At 43.7% G+C, this 17727-nt stretch overlaps 1 protein-coding gene across 10 annotated transcripts in view; it reads left to right on the top strand.

Moving 5' to 3' along the window:
* IQSEC3 (IQ motif and Sec7 domain ArfGEF 3) overlaps nucleotides 1-17727 on the top strand; it is a 108841-nt gene that overhangs the window by 16769 nt on the left and 74345 nt on the right. For all 10 annotated transcript variants that reach the window (XM_025930352.2, XM_086714349.1, XM_086714345.1 and 7 more), the window contains one exon: nucleotides 17508-17591. In XM_025930352.2, coding sequence (XP_025786137.2) covers nucleotides 17508-17591 — 84 coding nt within the window. The remainder of the gene's footprint in view (nucleotides 1-17507; nucleotides 17592-17727) is intronic.

The raw sequence follows: 17727 nt of genomic DNA on the forward strand, positions 1-17727 counted from the left end.
CTTAGGGATGGAAAAATCTTATTTAGTTGCCTCAAGGGCTGGAGTCATATCTGTATATTCATTTAGCAAATATTTATTGGGCACCTACTGTGTGTCAGGCTCTGCTGCAGGTGCTGGGAATTCACAGTCAGACAAAGACTCTGCCATCACGGAGCTCATATTCAAGAGAAGACAGGTATTAAACAAGAAAATGACCATATGTGTGTGCATATAAACTCATAAGGACTCTGAGGGATAATAAGGGGATGACTGAGGGGGAGGGTAGTTTTGCTAGGCAAGACCTCACCTAGAGATTAAATAAAGCTAGGGACAGAGCCATGTGAAGACCTGAAGGGAAAACATTCTGTGCAAAGGCCCTGGGGCTGGAAGACATGCATGTATTCAAAAAATAAAAGAAGGGAAGGGGGTGGGAGAGATGGGGTTGGAGGGTCAGATGGGGCTTCCAGAGGAGTCTGGGGGGTGAGAGACAAACGGGAAGACATGGGGGTGGAACTTTGAACAGGGAAGGGTGCACTACTGTGGCAAACTGAGTTGGGAGTTCAAAGGGCAGAAGAGGGAGAGCAGTTCAGCAGAGAGAGCCCTAGAGTGCCATTCCCAATCATCTGCTATTCAGTCATTTATTCCGTCTTTCTTTCAATATCCGTGTGCTAATTTCTGCTATGTGCTCGGCATTTATGTCCATCTACCACCTCATTTTATCCACACACCCCTGATGGGAAGGTATTATTATCCCTATTTCACAAGTGTGATAACTGAGGCTCAGAGAGGTTAAGGTGGCCCACCCAAGGTCACACAGTAAGGTGGTGTCTTCAAGATTCCCATGCAAGCTTTAGCCTCTCGTACCCTGACATAGCCATCCCCACTCTAGGGGAGTCCTCTGCAGCATGAGAAGCGCTTCCCCTAGGCAAGTCCTGATGGGGAACCTGGCTCAATGTTCAGGGACAAAAAGGTTGGTGGCACCATGCCCATGTGACAGCCGTTCGTGTTGCTGCAGCTCTGAACTTGGCCTTTGGCCCACTCATCTCTGCCATGCCACACAGAACTAGGCTAGAGGACTGGCAGAATGCCACCCACACATAGCCACAGATGGATGATTTGTAGGTCCCCATGGAACATCATATCCTTCCAGGACCCACATGGTCAGGAGGGTTCATGTAGGGGCTAGAAAATCCTTGGGCTCTGTGGTGTGTGTGTGTGCACGCACATGACTGCACATGCAGAGTTGTATGTGAAAATATGTATATATGTATATGTGTGTCTACATACGCAAGAGTGAATGCATGTGCATTCGCATATTGTGTGTGCATAGGTTTGTGTGTGCATAGGTTTGTGTGTGCATAGGTTTGGGGAGTTTCTATTGAGTGTGAGACTTGGAGTATATTTAGGAACCATGTGCATTTTTGTGAGAGTTGTGGGTGTGTTCACAAAATGAGGTGTGTGTGTTAAGGAGTGTGTGCACATATGTGTGTGTGCAATGAGGAGCATGCATGTATATTTATGTGTGTATGAATCTCTGCACTCCCAAGCAAGTGTCTGTAAGCACACTGAGTGTTAGTGTGTAGCTGGTTCCCAGAAGCAGTGAGTGTTTCTGTGGGTTTGTGAATTGGGTTGCAGCACATGAGCAGGGCAGGTGGCTAGGAGGTAGTTGAGGTACAGGACTGGGGATTGGCTGGATGGGGTTTTATGTTTCTGTCTAACTCCAAATCTGACTATGCTATAGAGGGCAAGATCAAGGCTCTTGCTGTCATAGCCCAGAGGCCATCTCCCCTGCGATGCCTGCCTTGGGGTTGTAGGGCAAGGCAGGAGCGAGTGCCAGGATGCAGTAGACAGCAGTGGCGGGGCATGGGGCTGGAGTCTTAGCTGTGTCTCAGGAGTCATCAAACCTCCCTTGGCCTTAATTTCCTCATCAGGTACATGGCATTAATATTAATATTAATTATTATTATAATTACATACTATGATTATTTTTACTACCATTATTCACTGGGATTATTCATAGGGCACTCAAAAATGTTACGGTAAATCAGAAACACTGACAAATGCAGCCATTGTTATTGACCAGGATCTGCCTTCACCGTTCCTGGAAAAAGCAGTGAATGCCCACAATTGACTAAGGGTGGGTGAGTAACACTGTGTAGGCGCGCTTCTCTGGTACGAGGCAGGATGTGGTGTGAAGCAGCCTCTGTGGCTGGCATGGGCTGGGTGGCTCCAATCCGTCCTCTCAAGCTGGCTGTCCCCTGTAGCCAGGCACCTGTCTGCCAGGTAATAGAGAGATCTCTCATGAGAAGAGCTGGTGGGATGCAGCCGAGCGCCTGGCTCTGTAATTCTTGCTGAGCCGCCCAGCCTGGCACCAGGAGTTCTGCTGGCTGGCTCCCTACAAAGACGGCTGGACTTGAAACAAGTAGGCTTCAAGATAGGCGACTGAATGGCTCAGGGGTTGCTGGCAGGGCCACAGTGATGGGCAGGAAGGAGAGAGGGCAGCAGGAAGCTCAGGGGCTCAGAGGAAGCCCTCATGCCTGAGGCGTGGCTGGGTTGGTGAGCGTGGAGGGAGGAGGAGGTTGGGGTCCCCTGGCATACTCAAATGAGAGACCGACTTTCCTGGTCTGAGTTAGGCTTCCCCCAGACTGCCACGTTGATGCCAAGGCTATGTGATATTAAGCAAGTATCCTGTTTCTCTGAGCCTCCTCATCTGTAAAATGGCCATTAAATTGAGGCAACGTCTGGAAAGGGCTTTGTACAGCTGCACATTTGATAATAATGGTGGACAGGTCTCTGTGGCATGTACTTGGGCTTTTGTTGACATATGTATGCGTTTCACGAATGTGCATGTTTAATTCCCTGTTTTTCTCCAGCACCCTCGGTAATAGGGACTTTATTCACACATTGAGTCAGCAAATGATATCTACTGCATGCCACGAGCCAGACTGCATGCCATCCTGGATGGAGAAGCTAATTGGTCCCAGGAGCTGCTCTGCCCTGTAGAACTCACTCTAGTATAGGGAAAGGCATATACATAAACACTGGTGATGCAGCGTGGAAAAAATTGATGGTGCGGCCCACTGGGGTTGGAAGGAGGCTGGCATGGGAATCCAGAGATAAGAGGGTCCAGCCCAGACAGGGGCAGGAGCTGAGGCCAGCAGGGCTGGGGTACAGGCACAGCAGCAACAGGGGAAGGCTTTGCAGAGGTCTGGGTGCTGGGCCCTGGAGGGTGGGCAGAACCTGGAGATCTGGAGATCAAGGCAGCCTGGGATTTCTGGTGGAGGTGTCCGTGCATTTCACTCTGTTTCCTAATGATATAATTCAGAGATGGATAGGGGCTGTTATTGCAAGACTTTGCATGCAACTCCAGGGCTGGGAGAGAGGAATTCTGGATCTAGGGACAGCAGGGGCATATTGACGTGGCCAGGCACACTTCTGAGCTCTTTAGATATATTGGTTCATTGAATCCTCATGCTAACCCTTGAGGTAGATGCCATTAGCATCCTATTTTACAGTTAAGGAAACTGAGGCTCCGGCAGGCCAACCTATTAACTAGAAAGTAGCAAAACCAGACTCTGGACTCTGGACTTGCCGTGGCCTGTATTGGTGCATGGTCCCCGTATCGGTGCATGGTACGGACATCGATTTTGACTCTACTCTCTGCTAAGCATTGCACTAGCATGACATGGGTTATTTTGTTTGATCTTCACAATAACCCTATGAGGTAGCTTCCTTTATGATCCTCCCTCCTCACAGCTGAAAATCTGAGGCAGAAGAAGGTCAGATGATCTGCCCAAGATCTCACAGCCATCCCAGTGGAAAGGTAGGGCCTGAATGTACGTCTTCCCAAACCTCCAGCCTGCTTGCTTTCCATGGGACCATGCTACTTCCTGTAGTTTAAGGGGCCTTGATGGAATTCTTCCCTAGAGTATGTGGCTCCCTCACTGCTCCATGCCGGTGCACCCCTAGGACCCGAGGACCTCAGTTCAATACTCATTCCACCCCTTACTGGCTGTGTGACCTCAGGGAAACCAGGTCACATCTCTGTTCCTCATCCGCAAAGGGGAATAACTGGCTCTAACTCACAAGGTGGTACAAAGGGTAAAAGGTGAGAAAATGCTATATAAACTGTGAAGTGCTGTAAAGAAGGGAAGAGACAGCAGCACTGTGTGCCCATCACTGTGGTGAAGGTGACTGATGAGGACTGCACAAGGCAACACCAGCAAAAATAACCAAGTGGGATCACATCAGACTAAAACGCTTCTGCACAGCAAAGAAAACCCTCAACAGAGGGAAAAGGCAACCTACAGAGTGGGAGAAAATACTTGCCAAACATATGTCTGATGAGGGGTTAATATCCAAAATCTATAAGGAACTCAATAGAAAAGATCCCCAAACATCTGGCTAAAAAATGGGCAAAGGACCTGAATAGACATTTTCCAAAGAAGACATATTAATAGCCAACAGGTACATTAGAAAAATGCTTGGCACCACTAGTTGTCGGAGATATGGACATCAAATCCCCAATGTATCCCATCACCTCATAGCTGTTAGGATGGCCATCACCAAAGAGGCAAGAAATAACAAGTGTGGGTGAGGTTGAGGGTGGAAAGGGGGCCCTGTGCACTGTTGGTGGGGTATCGGCTGCATCCACCATGGAAAACAGCATTTTCTCAAAACCTTAAAGATATCATACCATATGATCCAGCGATCCCACGTTGGGTATTTACTTGAAGGAGACTAAAACTGAATCTGAAAGAAATATCTGCACTCCCCTGTTCATTGCAGCATTATTTATAGGAGCCAAGATAGGGAAACAGCCTAAGTGTCCATCAACAAATGAATGAATAAAGAGTGTGCTGTAGATATACACTGAAATATTATTCAGCCATGAGAAAGAAGGGAATCCTGTCATTTAAGACGACATGGATGGACCTTGAGGGTATTACACTGAGTGACATAAGCCAGACAGAGAAAGACAAATACTGCATGGTATCACTTATGCATGGAATCTTTAAAAAAAAAAAAAAAGTCAAACTCAAGAGTAGCACGATGATTGCCAAGGGCGGGGGGCTGGTGAAAATAGGGAGAGTTTGGCAAAAGGGCACACCCTTTGAGCTGCAAGATGAATCAGGCCTGAGAACCTCATGTAAAACATGGTGACTATACCCAGGCCGACTCTGCTGTCGGTTTAGCAAGCAATGAACAGGTAATCAGTGGCAGGCCCTGTGCACGCGCATAGGGATATAGACACACACAGGGCCCAGAGTTGGCCATTTGGCTGGAAAATGGAACAACTAATTCAAGAATGGAGCGACTGCCATTTATTATACGCTACTGTGGGCTATGGGCGAAATTCCTAAAGTATATTTTCTCATTGAGTTCCTTCAACTATCCAGTGAGGTACTACTATTATTATGTCCATTTGAGTGATAAAGGAAGATGTTCAGAGTGGTTAAGAGACTTTCCCAAAGTCACAAAGCTTAGTAAATGGCAAAGGAGCTATGTACGTCCAAGTCCTCCTGATTCCAAGCCAAAGTCTTTCCCCTGTGCCTGCCACCTCCACGAAATGAAAACACTTTTTCAGAAGGGCACTGTGGTGGTCTGAGACATGGGCTGGGAGGTGGAGCTGCAGTCAGGAGGCCATAACAATGAGCGGCCCCACCCCGGTGTGGCCTTCGGTCTGCCTCATGCACAAGGAGCTTTTGTGCCGGTTGCCTCTTACGACATTCAAAGCAACGCAGTGAGGTCATGGGTTTCACAGATAAGGGGAGAAGCTCAGAGAGCTCAAGTGACTTGCCCAAACCACACAGCTGGATGTCTTTCTGGAACTCGCACCCAGGCCTCCTATTTGGCCGACTGCACATCTCCAGCTCTTTCCGTGGCAGTAAAATAACTTGGGGGCTGGAACCAGGCCTGGGTTCAAGTCTTACCTCAACATCTTCCTAGTGGTGTGACTTTGGCCATGTTACTAAATTTCTCTATTCATCTGTAAAATGGGAATAATAATATCTACCTCTCCAGTCCATCATTTCATGGTTATCGTACATCAAGTTTCTAGCAGGCAGGAACAGCTCAATGAGTAAATGAACAAGCAAGCAGTTATGGAGTGTTATTGGCTCTGAGCTCTGTGGGGGAGAGTAAGGAGGAGAGGTGACCCTTTCTGTTAGGAAGAGAATACCCTGATGCCTTTTTAAGGAGATGTGAAGGGAGATGGGGTCCACTGTTTCTCGTTTGAATTGAGTGAAAAACTTGCAAAATCCACATGTAAGTAACTACAAGCCACTTCCTTTCTCTGCCCCTGGCTGCTGGATCATCTGTAAGCACTTGCCTTAGTAAGATCTTTCCAAAGCCTTCTGTGGAAGACTGTGCAGTGGCAGATTGCACCAATGAGCAAAGGAAATCTACCCCTTCGTCCATTGCCCCCATGCCTGGAAGAGGGGGTGGGGGCCCAGGAAGAGGAAGTCAAGATGGCACCCTGGTAGGTCTCTGCTTGCAATAGCGCTGTGGTTGCTGAGTTCCTCAGTGACGAGGACTAATAATATCAATAATAGTCATTATAAGATTTTGCATCTGTGCAGGGTTTATTATGTTTCTCCCAAGGCAGTTTCACATTCAAAGTCTTATTGAATCCCTATAATTCAGTGACATAAACAGGGCAAGAATAAGAGCCTCATTTACCATGACTTGACCTTCCAGAAGGCCCACAGTTTTGAAAGGGGAGCTGGGTCTCCAGCTCAGCACTGTTACCACTGCACTTCTCAGGGGCTCTCGGCCCCAGGCCCAGCTCCAAAATTTCCCCCATTCAACCATCCCCACCCCCAGTTTCTCATTGTCCTAGTTTCTGGCCCCCTGGACTCCTTTGGCTCAGTCATGAGCCATCTGGTCTCTGAAAATCCAATCTAGCGGTTGAAGGAAAGGAAAAATCCGGTGTTTTTTATTGCTGCTTGGAGGGGAGTTAATAATTAGGTGATCTGGGGGCAATGGGAGGAAGAAAGTTAGAAAAGAAATTATTCTAAAGCCTCTTGATGAAGTATCAAGAGGTGAGAAGGGGGAGAAAAAGATTTTAGTCTTAAAAACACCAGCTGTATTAAGGCACAATTACATACAATGAAATTCACTGACTTCAAGTGTATGGGTTTAGACAAACCATCTACAGTTCTGCAACCATGACCTCAATGAAGCTATAGAACATTTCCCTCACCCCGAGGACTCCTTGTTCCCTTTTGCAGTTCACCGTCTCCCTCCCTTATCACTGAGACTGATCTGATGTCACTGTTGTTATATTGCTCTTTCTAAGAAGTCATCCAAATGGAAGTCATACAATGTGTAGACTTTTGTGTCCAGCTTCCTCCATTTAGTATGATGCTCTTTTGAAATTCATCCACGTTGGTGCACATATGAGTAAGCTTGTTCATTTTATTGCTGAATAGTATTCCATTGTATAGATATACCACAATTTGCATTTACTGGTTAATGAACATTTAGGTTGTTGCTGGTTTTTTTTAAAACATGTATTTTTATTTTATTGATAAAAACTGGCTCTACATACACTTAGAACACCTGGACCATATGTGTGCAGGATAGATCATTTCCTGAATTTATAGACAGTGCTTGGTGAGGACATGTACCTGTGCCCTCCTTGTATTAACTCTGGGCCAGTTCTACTCCCTCCTACTCCTCTGGCCAAGGTGCAGATGCTCCCAAAGTGGGAACCACTCATTTTAGTCACATGGTTTAAGACATGGATATTCAAACCAAAATATGGTGTTTAACTTTATTCATTGTATTTTATTTTATTCTGGTAAGAACACTTAACATGAGACCTACTCTCTTCAGTTTTTAAATGTACAATATAGCCTTGTTAACTACAGGCACAATGTTGTACAGCAGATCTCTAGAACTTACTCATCATGTGTAATCAAAACTATGCCCACTGGTTAGCAATTTCCCATTTCCCCCTCTTCCCCAGCCCCTGGTAACCACCATTCTAGCCTCTGATTTTATGAGTTTGACTGTTTTAGTTACCTTCCATAAGTGGGATCATGCTGTATTTGTCTTTCTGACTGACTTATTTTACTTAATGTCTTCAAGGTTCATCAATGTGGTCATGTATTATAGGATTTCCTTCTTTTTAAAGTCTGAATGGTATTCCATTGTATGTATATACCACATTTTCTTTATCCATTTATTCATTGATGGACACTTAGATTGCTTATAATCTTGGCTATTGTGAATAGTGTTGCATTGAATATTGGGGTGCTAATATCACTTCAAGATCCTGATTTCAGTTCTTTTGGATAAATACCCAGAAGTGGGATTTCTGGATCATATGATAGTTCTATTTTTAATTTTTTGAGAAACGTCCATACTGTTTTCCATAGCAACATTTTGCATTCTCACCAACAGTGTACAAAGATTCCAATTTCTACACATCCTCCTCAACACTTGTCATATACATATGTTTTGATGATAGCCATCATAACAGGTGAGGTGATACCTCATTGTGGTTTTGATTTGTATTTCCCTGGTAATGAGTCACATTGAGCATCTTTTCATATACCTGTTGGCCTTTTGTTTGTCTTCTTTGGAGGAATGTTTCACTCAGGTAAACTCAACTCAGCTCATTTTTAATTGAGTTATTATTTTTTTTTTGCTCTTGAGTTGTAGGACTTTCTTATATATTTTGGAAATTAATTGCTTATCTGATACATGGTTTGCAAATATTTTCTCCCATTCCGTATGTTACCATTTCACTCTGTTGTTTCCTTTCTGGCTTAATGTAGTCCCACTTGTGTATTTCTGTTTTTGTTGCCTGTGGTTTAGGTGTCGTATCCATGAAACAATTGCCAAGGCCAATGTCGTGAATCTTCCCCCGGTGTTTTTTTCCTTCTAGGAGTTTTATGGTTTCAGGTCTTATGTTTAAGTCTTTCATCCATTTTGAGCTGCTTTTGTGTACAGTAAGATACAGATCCAAATTCATTATTTTGCATGTGGATATCCACTTTTCTGAACCCCATTTGTTGAAGAGACCCTCTTTCCCCCGTTGTGCATTCTTTGCACCTTTGTCAAAGATTAATTGAATGTACATGTATAGAATTCCCAGTTTTATTTTACTGCTGTGAACATTTGGTGCTATGAATAGTTTTTATCAATCTATGTTTATATTTATCTTGGGTAAATACCTAGGAATGTGATTACAGGGTCATGTGGTAAGTGCATGTTTAACTTTGTAAGAAACTGCCAGAGTGCTTTCTGAAGTGTTGCACCATTTTACATTTCCAGCAGAAAGACGTGTGTGAGAGTTCCAGGTGCTCCACACCCTTTTCAACACTTGCTATTTTCAGACTTTTAAATTTTACTAATTCTGGTGAGTGTGGAATGCTTTCTCATGGAGGTTTTAATGTGCATTTCCCTAATAACTAACCACTTCATTAGTATATTTTCTTTGGCAGAGTATCTATTTTAAATCTTTTGTACATTTTTTTTCCATAAGGTTTTTGATCTTATTATTAAGTTGTAAGGATTATTCATTTTTTAAACAGTGTCTTTCAAAGAGAATATTTCTTATTTTGATGAAGTCTAATTTATTAATTTTTTTCTTATGATCTGTGCTATTTGTGTCCTAGCTAGGAAATCTCTGCATACTGTAAGATACACATTTTCTCCTGTGTTTTCTTTGAGAAGTTTTAAATGGTATCTGCTACTTTAGGTCTATATTCCATTTTGTATTAATTTATATATAAATATGGCACAAGGTATGAGGTTAATTTTATTTTATTTTAAAATGTTTTAACGTCTATTTTTGAGAGAGAAAGAGGGAGACAGAGCATGAGAGGGGAGGGGCAGAGAGAGAGGGAGACACAGAATCCTAGGCAGGCTCCAGACTGAGCTGCCAGCACAGAACCCGACACAGGGCTCAAGCTCACGAACCACAAGATCATGACCTGAGCTGAAGTCAGACGCCCAACTGACTGAGCCACCCAGGTGCCCCGTTCTTGTTTTTCAAAGTTGTTTTGGCTATTCAGCCTCTCCCACCCCTCAGGAATAGGAGTGACCTCTGAGCAAGGGAGTGAACTTTTCCTCCTATTATTCATGTTTAGATAGAGAAGACTTCCTGGAGGAGGTGAAAAAATTAAGAGACAGTGAAAAAAAATTAAAGGAGCTCAGTCTTCAGGCTCTGCCAGCCCTAGTGATGATGGTACCAGGAGGGGTAGGTGTCAGGGAAGTGACGGGAAATGATTTTATAATTTCTGCCTTTTCCTGGAACTCAAGGAATCTTCTTTGGAGAGGTTCCCTGGTGGTTAGATCTGCTGTGTTCACCTCAGTGAAGGAGAGGAGGGGGTTCCTCGTTCAAAGTTGCTCCTCTGGGACACTGGTTTTGCTTCCTTGATTCTCCTACTGGGAGTCCCCCTTCTTCATGCCTCTACTTACTGTGATGTTGTACACACCACTAGTTCCTCCAAACTACTCCACCATTTTTATGGCCATGCAGTGGAATCCTGAGCCTCAAACTGAATATAGATGTGGAAAGTGATAGGTGTACAGTGTCCCAGAATTTCGAGGGCCTGGCCCTGGCTAAAGCTTTAATTAGCTCCTAGCTAAGTGCTGGTGCCCTGAGTGGTGAACACACTCTGCCTCTTTGCTGAGGATCTCGGGGACATTTGTTGAAATTCTGAACCTGACCCCCAGGGCACAGGTACACCTGGTGGCAGGAACTGGGGTGGGGGGGGGTTACATTCTCTGCCATACCTGCATACCTGGGTCATGGCTCTGAGCCCTTCTGGTTTCTTCCCTGTCTCCTTCCTCCTCCTCCCCCTTCTCCTCATTCCTAGGGGCTATAATCAGACATTTGAGATCCAGACAATTCCCTGAACACTCTGATTTGCCCCAGGAACCAAGGGCTGGAGTGAGGGAGATGAGGGTGTCTAGAAGACGGAGCTGGGACTTTGGTCAGGGAACTACTCTAGACAAATTACTTCCCCACTCCATGCCTCAATTTTCTCATTTGGGAAATGAGGGGTCAGATTCAATTATTTTCCTTATTGCCCTTTTACAAAACTAGATTAGTTGCATTAATTATTAGTCCATAATCTATAGATTATATGTAATCCATAAGCAATAATTTATTAAATTAACACAAATCCAAGATAAAAATGTCCATGATCTGTCCTGAAATGACATTAATATTTGTGTAGGTTCCTGAAACTTTCTAGTCCTTGTTCAGGTACATATCCAATTTTAATGTATTTACAATAATATCATGAGTAGGAATTTATATTTAACATTTTCAGCTAACATTACACCAAGCATATTTTTTCCTTTTCCGTTTTTTGCCTACTCTGTCCCAGTGCCTTCTTGCTGAGGTAGCCAGTGTGAACAGCTTAGTTATATATGCACACACACACATATATATATATATATATATATATATATATATGCATATATATATGTAGAAATACAGTGCAATGTATAGAATAGGCATTTGAGGGAGAGGGGTCCTTGTTTATTTTACAAAACTACATATGCTTCTCTGAAGCTTCCTTTTCTCATTTAGCCATACGTGTGGAAATCCATCCAGGCCAAGAGATATCACACATAATTCCATATAGAGGTACAGTGCACAACTCCCTGGTATAAATGAAGCTATCCCAATTCATTCAACCATGCCCTGATTGGTGGGGACTCGGGTTATTTCCAGTTGTTTTGTTTCCCCCACTGAAAACAATGCTGCCACAACATTTTGTACAAATACTTTTGTGAACAGGTTACTTACATTTCTAGGGTATAAAATTACAGAGGTGGGATTGCCAGGTCAGAAGACATGTGCTCTTTTTTTTTTTTTTTTTTTTTTTGAGAGAGAGACAGAGACAGAGAGCAAGCAGTGGGGTGGAGAGAGGGGGAGAGAGAGAGAGAATTTTTTAAAAAAATTTATTTATTTAAATTCAAGTTAGTTAACATACAGTGTAGTATTGGTTTCAGGAGTAGAACCCAGTGATTCATCACTTACATACAACACCCAGTGCTCATCCCAACAAGTGCCCTCCTTAATGCCCATCACCCATTTAGCCCATCCCCCCACCCATCTGCCTTCTAGCAACCCTCAGTTTGTTCTCTGTATTTAAGAGTCTTTTAAGGTTTGCCTCCCTCGCTGTTTTTATCTTCTTTCCCTTCTCCTATGTTTATCTGTTATCTTTCTCAAATTCCACACAGGTGAAGTCATATGATGTTTGTCTTTCTCTGACTGACTTATTTTGCTTAGCATAATACCCTCTAGTTCCACTCACTTTGCTGCAAATGGCAAGATTTTATTCTTTTTGATCGCTGAATAATACTCCACTGTATATATATATTCCACATCTTCTTTATCCATTCATCAGTCAGTGGACATTTGGGCTCTTTCCATACTTTGGCTATTGTTGATAGTGCTGCTATAAACATTGGGGTGCATGTGACCCTTTGAATTAGCATTGTTGTATCATTTGGATAAATTCCTAGTAGTGCAACTGCTGGGTTGTAGGCTAGTTCTATTTTCAACTTTTTGAGGAACCTCCACACTGTCTTCCAGAGTGGCTGCACCAGTTTGCATTCCCACCTGCAGTGCAAAAGGTTTCCCCTTTCTCCACATCCTAGTCAACATCTGTTATTTCCTGAGTTGATAATTTTAGCCACTCTGACTGGTGTGAGGTGTATCTCATTGTGGTTTTGATTTGTATTTCCCTGATGATGAATGATGTTGAGCATCTTTTCACGTGTCTGTGACCATCTGGATGTCTTCTTTGGAAAAGTGTCTATTTATGTCTTCTGCCCATTTCTTCTCTGGATTATTTGTTTTGTTTTGTTTTGTTTTTTTGGTGTTGAGTTTGCTAAGTTCCTTATAGATTTTGAATACTAACCCTTTAGAGAGAGAGAGAGAGAGAATCTTAAGCTGGGTCCACACTCAGCTCAGAGCCTGACATGGGGCTTGATCTCATGACCATGAGATCATGACATGAGCCGGAATCAAGAGTCAGAAGCTCAACCGACTGAGCCCCACAGGTGCCCGACATGAGTTCTTTTTTTTTTCTTTTTTCTTTTTTTCTTTTTTTTTCAGTAATATAAGATACATTTTTTAATTTTTTAATTTTTTTATTTTTTCAATATATGAAATTTATTGTCAGATTGGTTTCCATACAACACCCAGTGCTCATCCCAAAAGATGCCTCCTCAATACCCATCACCCACCCTCCCCTCCCTCCCACCCCCCATCAACCCTCAGTTTGTTCTCAGTTTTTAAGAGTCTCTTATGCTTTGGCTCTCTCCCACTCTAACCTCTTTTTTTTTTTTCCTTCCCCTCCCCCATGGGTTTCTGTTAAGTTTCTCAGGATCCACATAAGAGTGAAAACATATGGTATCTGTCTTTCTCTGTATGGCTTATTTCACTTAGCATCACACTCTCCAGTTCCATCCACGTCACTACAAAGGGCCATATTTCATTCTTTCTCATTGCCATGTAGTACTTCATTGTGTATATAAACCACAATTTCTTTATCCATTCATCAGTTGATGGACATTTAGGCTCTTTCCATAATGTGGCTATTGTTGAGAGTGCTGCTATAAACATTGGGGTACAAGTGCCCCTATGCATCAGTACTCCTGTATCCCTTGGGTAAATTCCTAGCAGTGCTATTGCTGGGTCATAGGGTAGGTCTATTTTTAATTTTCTGAGGAACCTCCACACTGTCTTCCAGAGTGGCCGCACCAGTTTGCATTCCCACCAACAGTGCAACAGGGTTCCCGTTTCTCCACATCCTCTCCAGCATCTATAGTCTCCTGATTTGTTCATTTTGGCCACTCTGACTGGCGTGAGGTGATATCTGAGTGTGGTTTTGATTTGTATTTCCCTGATGAGGAGTGACATGGAGCATCTTTTCATGTGCCTGTTGGCCATCCGGATGTCTTCTTTAGAGAAGTGTCTATTCATGTTTTCTGCCCATTTCTTCACTGGGTTATTTGTTTTTCGGGTGTGGAGTTTGGTGAGCTCTATATAGATTTTGGATACTAGCCCTTTGTCCGATATGTCATTTGCAAATATCTTTTCCCATTCCGTTGGTTGCCTTTTAGTTTTGTTGGTTGTTTCCTTTACTGTGCAGAAGCTTTTTTATCTTCATAAGGTCCCAGTAATTCATTTTTGCTTTTAATTCCCTTGCCTTTGGGGATGTGTCGAGTAAGAGATTGCTACGGCTGAGGTCAGAGAGGTCTTTTCCTGCTTTCTCCTCTAAGGTTTTGATGGTTTCCTGTCTCACATTCAGGTCCTTTATCCATTTTGAGTTTATTTTTGTGAATGGTGTGAGAACGTGGTCTAGTTTCAACCTTCTGCATGTTGCTGTCCAGTTCTCCCAGCACCATTTGTTAAAGAGGCTGTCTTTTTTCCATTGGATGTTCTTTCCTGCTTTGTCAAAGATTAGTTGGCCATATGTTGGTGGGTCTGGTTCTGGGGTTTCTATTCTATTCCATTGGTCTATGTGTCTGTTTTTGTGCCAATACCATGCTGTCTTGATGATTATGCCTTTGTAGTAGAGGCTAAAGTCTGGGATTGTGATGCCTCCTGCTTTGGTCTTCTTCTTCAAAATTACTTTGGCTATTCGGGGCCTTTTGTGGTTCCATATGAATTTTAGGATTGCTTGTTCTAGCTTCAAGAAGAATGCTGGTGCAATTTTGATTGGGATTGCATTGAATGTGTAGATAGCTTTGGGTAGTATTGATATTTTGACAATATTTATTCTTCCAATCCATAAGCAGGGAATGTCTTTCCATTTCTTTATGTCTTCTTCAATTACCTTCAAAAGCTTTCTATAGTTTTCAGCATACAGATCTGTTACATCTTTGGTTAGGTATTTTCCTAGGTATTTTATGCTTCCTAGGTATTCCTAGGTATTTTATTCCTAGGTATTTTATGCTTCTTGGTGCAATTGTGAATGGGATCAGTTTCTTTATTTGTCTTTCTGTTGCTTCATTGTTAGTGTATAAGAATGCAACTGACTTCTGTACGTTGATTTTGTATCCGACATGAGTTCTTTTTAATTTCCAAAACAGCTGTAAAACTTCACAACCACACAGGTGGGAGACAAGGGCATGTTTCTCCCCACATTCACACCAGCACTTATTGTAACTAGTCTTTTGAATGTTTGCCAGTATGGTGGTTGGCAAATGGCATCTCAGTGCTGCTTTAATTTGCACTTCCCTATTGACTAGTAAGGTAGAGCATCTTTCCATCTATTTACCAGCGCTTTGGATTTCCTCTTCTGTCAACTGGGATTCCTAATCTTTGCCCATTTTTTCTACTGGGTCTGTCTTTGCATTATGAATTTGTGGGATCTCAATGTAGGATATGAAGGCCTTCTGTCAGAAGGATATGGCCTTCTGTCATATGTGTTGCAGATATACTTTCCCACTCTATCATTTGTTGTTTGGCTTATGAGAGTATCTTTTTCCATACAAGATGTTTTCATTGTATGTAGTCAGATATGTTTCTTTTTCTTAATGGCGTTTCAATTTCCTGTTTTGTTTTGAAGTCTCCGCAACACATAAACTGTATTCCTAAGTTTCCTTGTAAATCTTCTCTTGTTTTATGTTTTCTCACTTAAGCATGAAATCTTTCCGGAATTATTTTTGTCAGATTAAGGTAGGCTCCAACATTATTTTCTTCCATGAGAAGAGATAAACTCAGCAGTTTCTTTCTTTCTTTCTTTCTTTCTTTCTTTCTTTCTTTCTTAGAGAGAGAGAGAGAGAGAGAGAGAGAGAGGGCACAAGTGACAGCAAGTGAGCAAGGGGCAGAGAGAGAGAGAGAGGATCCCATGAGGGGCAGAGAGAGAGGGAGAGAGAAGCTGGGCTTACCCAAAGCGGGGTTCATATTTTACCCAAAGTGAGACTCATGTTCACCTGAAGTGGGGCTCCAGCTTACTTGAAGCTGGGCTCTGTTCACCTAAAGCTGGGCTTGTGTTCACCCAAGGTGGGACTCGAACTCACAAACCATGAGATCATGACCTGAGCTGTAGTCAGATGCTTAACCATTAGGCACCCCAAACACAGCAGTTTCTAATCTATGCTCTTATAATCCTGGGGCCCCCAAGAGACACATGGGAGGTGGCTACCAAGACTGGGACCAGCAGATCAAGGAGGCATAGACCTCCAATTCCCTGACCATAGAGGGACCACCTTCGTTGTTTTACAAAATGGGCTTCCAGGAAAGATTGGGTTTGGACAAAGTGTTCTGAGGCTAAAGGAAGTTTTCAAAACGTCTTTTGGGAAATCTTTGGGGGCCCTCCCAGGTCTGTCATTCTCTGACTCCATGATGGTGAATGCTTGCTAAGGGAGAGAAGACCACATGTCAGCATACCTTCATCCAAAATTAATTTTACTGTTAAATCCCAAGGTGGCTCAAAGTAGATATTAGAATCACAGAGTTTTAGAGATGGAAGTCACCTTGAAAATCATCTAGTCTAATGGCTCTCAATTCTGACTACCTTTTGAATCACCTGGGACCTTATAAAAAGTCCTTATAAAAAGTCCTGGACCTTATAAAAGTCCAGACCAAGTGAATCAGTCCCTGGGGGTTAGGGCCCAGGCATTGATGGTTTTTAAAGCTCCTGGTGAGGGGCGCCTGGGTGGCTCAGTCGGTTGAGCGTCCGACTTCGGCTCAGGTTACGATCTCACGGTCCGTGAGTTCGAGCCCCGCGTCAGGCTCTGGGCTGATGGCTCAGAGCCTGGAGCCTGCTTCCGATTCTGTGTCTCCCTCTCTCTCTGCCCCTCCCCCATTCATGCTCTGTCTCTCTCTGTCCCAAAAATAAATAAACGTTAAAAAAAAAAAATAAAGCTCCTGGTGATTCTAATAAGCAGCTAGGGTTGAGAACCACTTCTCTGGTTCAACTCATTTACTTCATTAGTAAACAAATTGCGGCCTGGAAAAGGTGATGAGGTATCACACATCTGGCTAGCTGTAGAGTTGGCACTAGAATTTCTATCTCCACCTCCGGGTTAGCGTTTTCATTTGCATCAAACAAATCCCTCATCAAGCACCGTGCCTTGGATTTTCAGCCAGCAACCCTAAAATCTCTGTATGAGTGCTTTCTACCTTCACATGCGATCAGCTTAAACACATTCCCTGCATACAGTTCTGTGCATGATGGGTGAATAGACCTAGTTTGGCCTTGCCAGATCATAGTAGGGAACGGGGTCATAAAGAACTGTAATGATAAACGGGAGGGCTGAATAAATGGTACATCCTATGCAGAGGACAGAGCCGGGGGTGGGGGGTGCTCAGAAGGAGGAGGAGGAGGTGGTTGATGGGAGGTCCGGGGACTGCAAGCAGGAGGTGGTGTTTGAACTGGGCCTATTGCGTGTTGGAGAAGAGCCAGAAGCTCCTCCCTGGAGTAATGTTAACACAGGTTGAAGGGTTCTCGGGTCAGGTGGTGGGGGATGTGTCAGTGCCAGCTGGGCCCAATGTGTCAAGGCCGCCCCTGACCTTCTCCCTCTTGCTCTGCCCTCAGGAATGAGACCGTGCTGCACCAGTTCTGCTGCCCAGCCGCTGACGCCGAGCAGAAGCCCGCCTGCTCCGACTTGGCCTCCCAAAGGTGGGAATGCATTGGTGGCCGTCCTCCCTTCCCCACCCCCACTGTCCTTCCCCTCGAAGCAAAGCACACTGCACAGCGCCATTCGGCCTCTTCCTCTGAGTCCTGTGTTTTTGTCTGTCTGTCTGTTTTTACCTCC

The sequence above is a fragment of the Puma concolor genome, chromosome B4 (genome assembly GCF_028749965.1).
Source record: "Puma concolor isolate L17-30 chromosome B4, mPumCon1.1.hap2, whole genome shotgun sequence".
In the NCBI taxonomy this organism is placed as follows: Eukaryota; Metazoa; Chordata; class Mammalia; order Carnivora; family Felidae; genus Puma; species Puma concolor.